This window comes from Papilio machaon, chromosome 22, assembly GCF_912999745.1.
Source record: "Papilio machaon chromosome 22, ilPapMach1.1, whole genome shotgun sequence".
Lineage (NCBI taxonomy): Eukaryota > Metazoa > Arthropoda > Insecta > Lepidoptera > Papilionidae > Papilio > Papilio machaon.
In genome coordinates, this window is record NC_060007.1 from 4,152,792 (window position 1) to 4,166,540 (window position 13,749).

At 32.9% G+C, this 13,749-nt stretch overlaps 1 protein-coding gene across 2 annotated transcripts; it reads left to right on the forward strand.

Moving 5' to 3' along the window:
• The first annotated feature begins 6 nt into the window (after positions 1 to 6).
• LOC106720821 (protein tumorous imaginal discs, mitochondrial) lies at positions 7 to 9,627 on the forward strand. 2 transcript variants are annotated; one of them, XM_045683462.1, is made up of 10 exons: positions 7 to 197; positions 358 to 572; positions 702 to 932; positions 1,162 to 1,330; positions 1,619 to 1,713; positions 4,041 to 4,199; positions 4,674 to 4,745; positions 5,864 to 5,971; positions 6,473 to 6,578; positions 9,214 to 9,627. In XM_045683462.1, the coding sequence occupies exons 1-10, from the start codon at positions 32 to 34 to the stop codon at positions 9,354 to 9,356; spliced, it is 1,464 nt and encodes a 487-aa protein (XP_045539418.1). In that variant the 5' UTR covers positions 7 to 31; the 3' UTR covers positions 9,357 to 9,627. The 2 variants fall into 2 exon arrangements, with proteins under 2 accessions (XP_045539418.1, XP_045539417.1); XM_045683461.1 differs by lacking the exon at positions 9,214 to 9,627 and adding an exon at positions 6,801 to 7,224.
• The last annotated feature ends 4,122 nt before the right edge of the window (positions 9,628 to 13,749 follow it).

A 13,749-nucleotide genomic window follows, 5' to 3' on the forward strand; every position in this document is an offset into this window, starting at 1 on the left:
GTTCTATTTTCTTACAATTCTTTCAGTAAAAATGGCCCCGACTCGTAGTATAATCGGATTTTTAAGTCCGAAAACTCTTGGTTCGATATTAAGTAACAACATTTCTAAAGCACCATGCCGTTTGTATCATAAGTGCAACAATTGTGATTTTTATACTGGTCCGGTACTAAGTTCGCTTGGGAATAAAAATTCAAAGTGTAAGTTTTACATGCCGTCGTTACATCACCCGCATCAGTTTTATTATATTCCAACATCTCGTTAAAGAGCTTTAGCTGTTACTTACATTTTGTATAGAATGTATAATAAGTTACAATATCTTTACATCATATTTTAATCATAACCTCAATCTTTCGGCAGATAACTTTGTCGGTCCAAAACATCGATTTATCCACACTACAAATAATTTAAATGCTCGTGTCGACTACTACAAAGTTTTAGGAGTTGCTAAAAATGCATCAGCCAAAGATATTAAGAAAGCATATTATCAGCTTGCCAAAAAATATCATCCTGATGCCAATAAATCGGATCCTGAAGCTTCTAAAAAGTTCCAAGAAGTCTCTGAGGCGTATGAGGTAAATAATTTAGTGACATTGATATTTAAAATTCAATGCAATGTTTTTATTGAATTAATTTCTTTGGTATAAAGACAAGAAATATGTCAGATTATTTGATTTAAAAAGTTTTTTAACTAATGTTTACAGATTCTCTCAGATGAGAATAAACGTAAACAGTATGACACATATGGCACAACTTCAGAGCAAATGGGCATGGGTGGTCCAAGTGGAACAGATGGATTTACTCATCAATGGCAATATAAATCAACAATAGACCCCGAAGAACTCTTCCGAAAGATATTTGGCGACGCTGGCTTCAAAAGTGAGAGTTTCAGTGACTTTGCTGAAAGTCAATTTGGTTTTGGTGCAGCACAAGAGGTATGATAATTTAGATTTTATTGCAAATAATTGATAAGATGGAACTAAGGATTTCACACATTTCCGGTTTCATATAATTTGTGAACTAAATAAAGACAAATTAGTTTTTTTTGTGAGCTAAAAAAAACTGTACTTTTTGTTCTCTCACAAGAAATTATTGTTATTGGCTGAACTAGAAAAGATATATTGCCCATTATTGTTAATTAATTATGTATTTTTGTTTTTGCAGGTTGTACTCAATTTACGATTCACGGAAGCAGCTCGAGGTGTGAACAAAGAAGTGAATTTGAATGTAGTTGATGTCTGTCCCAAATGCAATGGCTCCCGTTGTGAGCTCGGAACTAAAGCAATCAAATGTACTTATTGTAATGGTTCCGGAATGGAGACTTTCTCTAGAGGTATGAATCATTATCTCTAACTGCAGTAAGAGAGTTACGTTAACTTTTCCAACTACAATTGAACCTAGATAAGAGAGAATCCAAGTTACCATAGTTACTTACCCAAGTTTCTCTTATAGTGATTTGTCATTTATACAGGTTCAACTGCAATATTTGTACATAATTGTTCTATAAAAAATTTTGATCTACATATTTATCAAGCATTTCCAGTATGTGATAAAATCTAAAAAAGGAATATTATTAAATACTTTATTAAGGTAAGGTAATCATTTTTTTTTATATTTTCAGGTCCATTTGTGATGCGTTCCACTTGTCGACATTGTCATGGTACCAGAATGCTTATTAAATTCCCATGTGTTGAATGCGAAGGAAAGGGCCAATCTGTAAGTTACTACCATATTTAGGAGTCACCACACAGTCAATGGAGTTGCTTAGTGTAGTTTTGGTATGAGAAATCTACACTAAGCGACTATTTAAGTGACCAATAAACAATTCCTAGTGTAGCAGTAAGTGCTACAAATTACTGGATATGTCAAAACACAAAAATATTAATTATTCAAAGGTTTTTTTTTGCCGCCCCCATAATAGTACGGGAGCTAGCAACGTTTTAAAAGTAAGAATTTTAGGTCAGCTGATTTTGTGATATGTCGTCCTTCTTGCACTTTCGGTTAGAGTCTGGGCTATCTGGCTGGCGGTAGCGGTTGCGTTCATTACTGCGCATCCTACCTGTCCAGATAATAATCCTGGATTTTAAAAACATTTTAGAAGGCGTAATTTTTAAATTTTTGTTTTTAAATAAGTCTACCTGACATACTTTTTTTATTGCCAGACATTTTTGACAATGCTAACGATGTGCCATACGCGATTTTATTTTATTTTTTATAAAAATTTCAAAGTATTTTATAATGTCTGTAATTTTAATATTATGTTATTTAATGATAAGAAAAACTTAAAATAAATTTGCCAGACATTAATTCGATTGTCAAGTCTTGAATTAAAATGAAAAAGTCATGAAAAGTATTGCAGTATAATGCTAGTAGTCCGAGAGAGACAGTTGCAAAATTAGTCGAGAATGATACAGAGAACCATTACAAAAGTAAATTACTTGTCACTGTCTATATAAAAAATAATAATAATAATAATAATAATCTATATTAATAAAAATTAAATGCCGTATGTATGTCCGCGCATCACTTGAGAACGGCTGGACCGATTGAGCTAAATTTTTTTTTGTTGTCTTCAGAATTTTTAGGAGAAGGTTTGTATGTAAGAAAATTTTCAAAAATCCTCCCCCAAAGGGGATTGCGGGGGCGTTAACAATGAATGATTCCCGTTTGTAAACTATAGCTCCAATAGCTTTCAAATTTGGTAGGAATCTTCTGTAAGTGATATAGAAATAATCTATAAACGAATTTTATCATAGCTCGCTCTACAGGGGATTGCGGGGGTGGATATTAACAATGAAAATTTTTAACTTTCAAATTGTAGATCCTACAGACGGTAAATTTAGGTGGAGTCTTCTATATGTGATGCGGAAATGATATAAGAGCGGATTTTACAAAAACCCACCCCCAATAAGGATTGCGGGGGCGGGTGTTAAAACGTTAAATTTCCATTTCCACGCTGTAACTTCTAATACAGATTTGAAATTTGGTAGGAATCTTTTATTTGTCATGTAGAAACTAGGTTTATTATTATTGTATTGAACTAATTGCTCGAACTTAAAAATTAATTGATCACTATAAAATAAAAAAATTATAACAAAAACTTTAGTCATTTTGACTGACGCCCAGCGAAGCGGGTTTCTGATGATGAATCACGGTATTTTGCCATTAAAGCAGTAAAACTACTATAAAATTGTCTATGATATCCATCTGTCTTATTTATTTGCGTCGGCAGCTCAATGTCACTGTACTTTAATTTATATTTCACACGTACACTTAAAACTTGCTGACATTTTTTTAGTTTATCACCCACGAAAAGTATTATTTTATCGTCCTTTACAAAAAACACATTTTATTTTATCACTGGCCATTGTAACCAAATTAAAAAATAAACATTAAAATCAAAACAAAAACAAACATGTGACATTAGACTGACGCCATCTTGAAAACTTGCCTGTCGCGCCACTGTCGTTGTCTATCTCTCTCGCACCTTCAGCTGTCTCTCTCGGACTACTAGCATTATACTGCAATACTTTTCATGACTTTTTCATTTTAATTCAAGACTTGACAATCGAATTAATGTCTGGCAAATTTATTTTAAGTTTTTCTTATCATTAAATAACATAATATTAAAATTACAGACATTATAAAATACTTTGAAATTTTTATAAAAAAAATAAAATAAAATCGCGTATGGCACATCGTTAGCATTGTCAAAAATGTCTGGCAATAAAAAAAGTATGTCAGGTAGACTTATTTAAAAACAAAAAATTAAAAATTACGCCTTCTAAAATGTTTTTAAAATCCAGGATTATTATCTGGACAGGTAGGATGCGCAGTAATGAACGCAACCGCTACCGCCAGCCAGATAGCCCAGACTTTAACCGAAAGTGCAAGAAGGACAACATGTCACAAAATCAGCTGACCTAAAATTCTTTCTCGAAAACGTTGCTAGCTCCTATACTATAAATAGTAGGATAAGGAAAGGGAGAAAAATATGTTTTTTTAATGAATTAGAGGTTATGATATTGTATGTCATTTTGTAGGTGCAACGTAAAAAGATAACAGTGCCAGTCCCAGCGGGTGTTGAGAATGGACAAACAGTTCGTATGGCTGTTGGTAATAATGAGGTGTTTATAACATTCAAAGTGGAAGAGTCTAATTACTTCAAGAGAGACGGTGCTGATGTACATACTGAATGTTCTGTAAGTTTTATAATTTTTATTTATATAACTGATAAGGATAGTAATGTTTTTCACTTACAGTCAAACCTGGATAAGCGAGAACTCTGTATAAGCGAGAAAAATATTGTTTTACTATATGTGACTGTCTTATTCCATAGTTGTGCTGACCTATTTTGATGTGTAGTGTTATTTGATTGGTATTCTTTTGAGTGTCATACTTTCAGTCCTCCATAATTATCTATACAATTAATAAAATAAAACGTCCGTAAGTAATATCAATAAAAATTATATTTCTCGAACATGATGTCTGTCTGTCCGTAATCTCGGGTTTGTTCTGAATAATCACTTAAACACATAAACCGACTTTGACAGAACTGGAAAGTAGCTTACATATGCGGAAGTAACTTAGGCTATTTTTTAATTTAATTTATAATTACTTTATCATCTAGTCTTTTTGATAAATTCTTTGAATAGCATTTGTGTTTTTTTTAACAGATTTCTGTAGCACAAGCGGTATTAGGCGGAACTGTCAGGATACAGGGCCTATATGAAGATCACACGCTACAGGTATTTTTTTTATATTACAAGGTGGCAAACAAGCAAGCGGCCGTATAAATTCGCCGAAATGGCGAAGCGACCGCTTCCCGTAGACGTCCGCAATTGCAGATGTGTTGCCTACCCTCAATTGACGAAGGAGGAGACGCACAAAGAGAGAATATTTAACCTTCCTTTACATCTCCTCCATCAAATCCACCTCCCCTTCCCATCCTTTCCTTATAAGAAAAGGGTGGGAAGGGGAAAAGACACACTCATTAAGCCGCATTCACATTTGTCTGACGTGTTGTGTCGTGATGCTTTGTGTCGTGATGGCTACTGTTCACATCTATGTGACGCGTTATGACGCATTTTTAATCAGTTCCGTTATAGCTCTCAGAGAGTTTACACATTCGCAATGTTTTTTCATGAATCATACGATTCAGATTCAGATTATGAAGAAGATATGCAGTTATTGGCACTGGCAACACTTCTAATAAAACAAAGAAAGAGAAGAAGATATTGGATACATCCAGTAAATACAAAAAGAGAGACTAAAGGCGAGTTTCATTGTCTCGTTAAAGAGCTTGAGAGTGATGCTGAAAAATTTCATCAGTATTTTAGAATGTCTAACTTCTGACGCGTCACAACACAACACGTGCGCGTGCACACTAGTCCGACCCGCTGTGTCGTGTCGCTGCGCCGTCCCCCGCACCTCACCCAACTGACGCGGACCGGGATCGCTACTGACGCGACACGACACAAGCCATCACAACACACTGCGTCAGAGAAGTGTGCACGCAACCATATTAATTATATGAGACCGATACCTTTCTGACGCATCACGACACAACACGTCAGACAAATGTGAATGCGGCTTTAGACTGTACTTGGAATTACTTCAACTTGATGCCTGTTTTCTGTGTGGTCGTGGGATTTCACCGGACAAGGCCAATTCGTGCAACTGATGTTGTTGTTGCTGGTGTCTACCATTGTTATAAATTATTAATACCAAAGAAAATGTTTAGATTTGAAAGGATTTTTTTTATTAAATATTTATGTGTCATGTAGTTTTTAAAGATGTTTCAATTTTATAATGTAGTCTATAAAAATTTCCTATCCCATTATCTAGATTTGTATTTTTAATATAGATAATGCCGGGTACATCGTCTCACAGCACAATTCGTTTGTCACGTAAGGGGATGAAGAGGGTTAGTCAACACGGGTACGGCGATCATTATGTTCATATTAAAATACAGGTTTGTATGTCCATGTATTTTAAATTTTATCTATATTATTCAAAAAAAAAGTTAGACATTGTTTAGTTAAATGTTTTAACCCTTTAACCGATGGTGATATTTATTGCTGTCAATCTGATTAAGAATTACGTTTTACCATTGAATATGTACCAAAACTACTTCTGGTATAATTAGTTTATTTATTTGTCAAAATTTCGCGCATTATATTTCAATAATCATGATTTTTGATAATGTCTATTATCAGTTAACAGTAAAAGGGTTGACATATGTTTTAGCCTAAATGTATTTGAACATAGAGCGTTGATGGCTCAGGGGTTACGCCCTTGACTTGCAATCTGCAGGTCCTGGGTTCGAATCCCGCCATATACCAATGTGTTTTTCTAGTTTCGATTTGCATATGTACATTTATACGACGTTCTTACGTATGAGGAAAACATCGTGATGCAACCTGCACATATTATTAATTATTATATCTATTTGAAATAATTTTGTCAATTTAAGGTACCTAAAGTGTTATCAGGAAAACAGAAGGCATTGATGTGCGCGTACGCAGAATTGGAGGAAGATACACCGGGTCAAGTGCATGGGGTCTCCTACGATAGAGATGGTAAGAAAGTATAGATATTTTGAAGATTCTGCTACCTGCAAAATGAAATATAACAAGTAGTGATTCACTAAAAAAAAATAGCCAAAGAACGAAATCTATTAAGACATTTACAGTCTGTGAGTTGAACAATGAATTTATTACTGAAAAACAAAATTGCTTGTCTACAAAAGGCTTAATATTGGATTCCTAGTGAATTATTATTTAAAATAATTTATTTTACAGAAAGTACCAAAAATAGTAGCAGTAAAAATGACACGGATTCACAAAAGATCCATCATATGAATAAAGATTCGGAATATAATGACAGGAAAGAATCCAAAACTTGGACGTTTGTCGATAGCCTTTTAGATTCATTTAGGAATAACACAGCGGCATTTGGCGCTGGATTTCTTATAACTGTTATTAGTATTATGGTGTTTGTAATTGCTGATTCAAAGGATACATTAGGTTTGCAAGATTATGTAGGGAAATTGCAAGAAGAAAACAGCGGTTTGACCAAAGAAATGGATAAACCTTTAGGTTATCAAAATCATTTAAAAAGAAAGAAAGAACAGCCTGAATTATATGAGGCTTGAATTTGTAATTAATAGGATTTTTAAAAGACATATTAACTTGTATAATTAAACAGTGCTATTAGTCATTAGAAAGGGGGTTTTTGATATAATTTGTTTCAAATTTTAAACTAAACTTTGTAAACTTTAAAATATTTGTGTAAACCAATTTATTTAATGCCAGCATCATGATAGTATCTACACTGTCATTTGTATAACTCGAACTTTAAATTGAAAAAATGCCATTCCCTTCCACTGAACCCTAAAATACGCGAGTATCTCGAATTATTCAGACTTTGTATCTCGAACAAAATGTTATTTTTCTGCGTAATCACTTTAGTACATGTTTGTTTATGTACATAAGTGGGAGTTAGTAAAACATAATGAAGTCTTTCTTGGAATTTGCCATCAAATATTTCATATCCTGAATTTCGTAAGTCGAAGACTAACCGAGATTAAAATCTCTGTATAAAACATATCGTCATCCCTGTCATTATCTTTGACAAAACAGAGGTAGCAATGTTTTAAAAGAGGCTTTGGTCTCAGAATCCTATGGTCAATAAGTCGAAGTTTCACATTTCTCTTGACATTCGAAATATCAAGATTCGTAGATATCGTATATCCATTGCAATACGTTAAAAAATACGACAGTAAAATGGCCTTCTTTGGTTTGTTAACAAAGTTTAGGTTATTGTTTGGAACTAGGTATGGAATTGGGCTTTACAAATCTTTAAACGAGTCTGTTGCGACAATTTCATTGTAAATACTTTAAATGGTTAATTAATTAAGAAACGGCTTAACTCACGTGTGATCGTTCGGTGACGGCACTGACTAGTTTCGGACCCATCGGGGGTCCATCTTCAGGGCGAGTGTTTAATCCGAAGACTTCGCGGTCGCGTCGCGTCTCGCACTGCGGGCCATAGCGCGTAGCGCGTGGCTCGAGGTGGCGGGGGGCGCGGGGCCGTTGCGTGCGTCGGCGACGGCGAAGTCTTCGGATTAAACACTCGCCCTGAAGATGGACCCCCGATGGGTCCGAAACTAGTCGGTGCCGTCACCGGACGATCACACGTGAGTTAAGCCGTTTCTTAATTAATTAATTATGATGTCTCACGAAAGTTTAAACAATTTAATTACTTTAAATGGTATCGTTATTTATGTTTGTTTTAAATGGGATATAGTATGATGGTTGTATCGGATGTTTATGATATTGTAAATATTTGTTTTTTGAATATAGATAATATTTATTAAATTAATTTGTCGTTTCATTTAGTCCTGACCTTTTCCACCATCATGCTATAGTCCTCAAGTTTACACAAAGTTTAATGACGTCATTTTTGTTCTGTAGGTGACAAATTATAAAGTATCAAGCTTCTATTGTAAGTTTATTACAAAATCGTACTTATTGTACTTGACATTAGATAATACTATTGGATGTAGTCAGTATATTATGTAAAAAATAGATATTTTCAATTAATTAATAACGATTATGTTATGCAGCTTGTAGTAATTTTTTTAACATTTTTCTTTAGGAAAAGATATATCTCATTCATTCTTAATCATATGTGATTAGCGATAGTAAAATTTGGAAGTTGCTACTTAATTTAAAGTATGTAAATGTATCTAATAATAATAATAGGTTAGAACTTTAACCAAGCGATGCTAAAAGTAAATTTACATTGCCGAAACATTCACAAAAATGATGTGATCTCTACAATAAAATAAAGTTTTTAAATTGATGAAAATGGCGGCACCGACTAGTTTCGGACCCATCGGGGGTCCATTTTCAGGGCGAGTGTTTATTCCGAAGACTTCGCGGTCGCGTCGCGTCTCGCACTGAACACTCGCCCTGAAGATGGACCCCCGATGGGTCCGAAACTAGTCGGTGCCGCCACCGGACGATCACACGTGAGTTAAGCCGTTTCTTAATTAATTAATTATGATGTCTCACGAAAGTTTAAACAATTTAAACGTTTTTAAATGTTTAAAATTCATAAAGTGTTTGCAAGAAAATCGAACTGACAAAAAACTACGTTACCTATCAGAGGTTTGAAACTTTGTAATTTTTTTACGTTTACAATTCACAGGTAAGAAAATTTCTATATCAGAGCCACATGATTTAGTGGATGCAGTGAAAGAGGCTCTCAAAGAAAAGAAGAGCATCGAAGGTTCGTCTCCTGTCACCCCAGAAGATGACGATCTGAAAGAATCTAAAAGAAGCAAAGGATAAATTAAAAAAAAAACTAGGAAATAAATACTTGGTGTAGAGGGATTGTAGTTCAAATTATTTCTCTTAAAACTTATATGGCTGTATAAGTATGTTTTTTTTATTAAATTCGTTACGTTTTCGTTGCGAATCTATCATATTGTCATATTCCATTTGTTTTATTCAGTACTGTGATATGAAATGAAGAAGATTGTTTCGTTGACTTTACTTTTGCTCTTAGTTTCGTTGCCACGGAATAAAAGCTGTATATAGCGGTTGATTAGTTTGTAGATATGGAAAATAAATGTCTTAATACTGCAATATTGTTTTATTTTTATAACATACTAGCTGTCGCCAGCGACACCGTTTGCGCGGAATTAGAAAAAACGCAATAAGTAGTCTGTGTGTTCTTCCAGATTATGTTCTACATCTGTGCCAAATTTTATCAAGATCCGTTGAGCTGTTCCGGATACATTCAAAATATCCATCCATCCATCTAAACATTCATATTTATAATATTAGTAAGATAACTGAAATATATACGACTTATCTGATAAATAAATTATTTAAATAGGAACCTTTTACATGTGTCAGTGAAATTATATTTATATTGCATTGCAATACTTTAAAATGGTCTTTTAACGAACTAGCTTTAGCTCGCAATTTCGTCTGCAGAATTATAGAAAAAGAGTGAAAAGTATCTTGTACACTAGACTGTGTTCTGTATTTGTGCCAACTATCAATAAATTGAACAGTTACGGAGTTGTCGAGTTAGTATGAAAATCAAAGGTATCATACGGGAACCGGACACGTTTCCGAGTTTTTTGTTATATTACCAGGTGACAAACAAGGAAGCGGCCATCTGAATTTGCTGAAAAGGCGAAGCGACCGCTGCCCATAGACATTTGCATACGTCTTGCCTACTTTAATCGACGGAGGAGGAGACGCACAAAAAGAGAATATTTCCCCTTAGTATGCACCTCCTCTTCCATAAAATCCACTTCCACTTACCATCACTTCTTTATAAGAAAAGCCTCCAGCTCACACAGCCTATAATAGGTAGACCATGGTGTCTATTCCGATTATTTGCGAAGTGCATTTATGTAGTCATTGAAAACAATTTCGAGATTAAATTACAGCGACAAATCACTGCACAAATCTAATACAAAGTCGATGACATTACGTATACTTCCAGACAAATTTTCGTAAAGGCCTCTAAAAACCGTGAATTTTATATGGTAACACCTGTTTACAAACGTTATTGTTGTACCTTTTTTGTTAATAAGAATAAGTGAGATGGCAACATTGTTGTGATACAGGTGATTAAACAGTGGAGACTCACTATAATAATGTGTGTATGTTATTTGGAATAATTCCAAAATAGTATAAGTAGCGACTAGACTCACAGCGGTCGTAATTGTTTTTGTTTGATAAAATAAGTTTTGGCACACAGCCTAATATATTTTGTTGTCGACTCATTCTCTTCTTTTCTTTGAATTGAAACTTTAACGTATCTATTGTATAAAATACAAATACAAAATATGAAAAACAAAATCCTTTCTATTGCAATATTCTTTATGAAAATAATTCGAGAAATTACTCCGAAAATAAAAATGTTATTTTTATTTTACATCAATTCAATATGTGTATGCAATAACTTCACCGTATACAAAAACTCGAATTACTAACAATTCAAATGAGTAACAACTTTGAAGGAACTGTGTAGGTTACCCTAAACTATAAACATCTTTAACTAACATAAAAAACTACCAAAACACTCACGTACATTTGTCCAGCGTCGGCACAAAACAAACTTAAACCACGTTGTTTTAGCCGTTTTCTATTATTATAGTTTTATATTTCTATTATAGTTATTAGTTAATGATAATGTCTCACAAAAGTTTGAATAATTTAATTAACAAATAACTTATTCAGAAGTTTACGGAAATTAAAACTATTACTATTTGATTACGGAATGGAAATCTAGGAAAGAACTTATTAAATTTGATATTGTGTTTTTTATTATTTTTTTATGTTAATAGATGGATGAATGGATATTTGAATAACTATGTACGAATGGTTGAAAATAATATTTTACTTTCATTAAAAAAGAACGAACGAAAAAAAAAAAGATTAAATACATAAAAATTACGTTTTATTCTTTGAAACATAATGAAAAACATTTTAATTTTTCAATGTTTGTTCAAACAACGTTAGCTCAGGTCGACAAATTCCAACTTTTTTCCATCATTAAATGAACTAGAGGTGAAGCGCGTTTTTTATGTTTTCTAACATTTTGCTCTCAGTTCTTTCAAATCATTCCGCTTCAGATTCTGTGCAGTATTAATAATTTAAAATTTCATCTCTATTTTTATAAATGTTTTCAATTTATTTTTTTCTATGAATTTACTGTAGGTGCAATAAAGTGAATAATATTTTACCTTAAAAGTCAAACAGAAGAGCCTATAATCATCAATACACATGACACACGGTAGACTAATATAGCTATCTCTTTCATTCTATTTGAAAAAATACAGTTAACAAAAACATTTTCGGACACGTATTTCAACAGTAGAAACTATGCGATATAAATTGAACTGAAAGGTAAACAAGCAAAGTCAATGCGGTTGTTTCTCGGTAGTCCCTTGTTGATTGGAAGCATTGAAATGCATTCGAGTTGACTTTGTCTCGAACAAGATGGAATAATTGGTAGGGGCAATATAAACAGATTCCAATCAAGACCCAATCAATGTCGATTCACCGGAGCAAATATTCATTTCAATTTTATTATGTTGAAATCAAACTAGCGATCTGTTTCAAAGAGCGGTGGAAGTTTCAAAATTTATTTCTGGTAGAATTAAATATAATTAAATGGTGTAAATATATCTCTCCAATTGTATTTCTACATACCGTTGTTATTTAGCCAAAAAAACAGTCTTTATTTAATAATAATTATTATTGTCAAGTTTCCACCACCAAATATCTTATGTTTTATTATTAATTTATTAAGAGTAAAATAAAAAATAAAGTATGTTTTTGTTAATCGATTTCATATGTTACCTTAATTTTGGAATATCGATTATAATAACTTATAATAATATGTAGTTAAAAACAATTGCTAATTTTAACTACAAAATTTTAGGTGTGAGATTTTTTGTACATTGTAAATAAAAAAGTTAATTAAAGTAGGTAGGCGTTATCTTTTATTGCGGCACTGCAGGCTTGTTATGTGCGCTACAAAGGTAAAAGCCGGCTTTATCGTCCCACTGCGCGCTTATAGCTGTCTGCCGTATTTACAAATGTACTATACAACAAATATTTGTAACGTTTAATATTATTACAGCACTAATAACGTGTAACTTTCTCCTAGCAATAATACACTAATTAAAATCACGGCTAATTAGAACCGAGTAACTAAACAAACACTTCAAAGGAGATTAAAACTCGAATTATACTCACTGTTAGAAATCGAATAAACGACTTGAGTTTATTTTACAGGATGTTACAAAGAACGTACATATATACGTAGGTTAACAGAAAACCTGAAATTAGTCTGTCAAGACAAATAAAGTACTAAAAGATGGTTTGCTTTTAATATTTTAGATGTATTTTGTTACTAGTTTTAGAGCAGCTTTTTGAATAATTGTTCGTTCACAGTTCGCTGGCAGCAAGCTATCTCTAGAGCGTTGCAACGTTTCATCAATTATCTAACACTCTTTCACAATATCCCGGTTCAATAAAGCTCAGTGTAGCAATCATTCCAGTTTAAAGTTCAAACGATTCGTTTAAGATGTTTTCTTTTTCATTTTACCTTTACTTTGTTACACGATCGCTTATTAACATTTCTAATTTTAACTGAAATAGAGAATATTATAATATATTTTTAGATAAATAATAAATAGGTAATTTTTTAAATCCATTCATCTTCTCAATTTAAAATGCATTTTTAAATTTCTTTACTGGCACTTGTTTTTGTTAAAAAAAAACTATTTCGCTTATCTAATACCGATTTTTTTTATCTAGTTTCAAATTTTGTTTATTTATTCGTTATCCATTTGATTTTGTATTCAATATAGTAAAATAGCATAGGCTTAAGAAACTGTCCGTTAACATGCCAGATAAAGTAAAAGATTTATTCCCCTGTGTGAATTGAAAACAAATACTGTCTACTGAAAAGCTAAGGAGAACGGCGACTTGATTGACGGTTTGTTTTAGTAGAGTATTAAAACGTGAGGAGGGGAACGGTTGCGATTTAAGCTAAATCGATTACCGTTTTACTGGAATTTGACGAAAGATTAAACGTTGCAGAAACAAGGATCACGTAAACACTTTGCAAAGAATATGTACTCTTCGCTCATGTTTACTGTTGATTTTAAGAATTAATTTCGAAATATTCGGCTATGATTATGTAGTTTAT

Excerpts from the sequence above, each read along its gene's own strand:
- LOC106720821 (XM_045683461.1), top strand. The coding sequence starts at position 32 with ATGGCCCCGACTCGTAGTATAATCGGATTTTTAAGTCCGAAAACTCTT. Across the intron at positions 4,200-4,673 it reads ATGTACATACTGAATGTTCT|ATTTCTGTAGCACAAGCGGT; the intron begins GTAAGTTTTATA and ends TTTTTTTAACAG. Across the intron at positions 6,579-6,800 it reads GGTCTCCTACGATAGAGATG|AAAGTACCAAAAATAGTAGC; the intron begins GTAAGAAAGTAT and ends TTTATTTTACAG.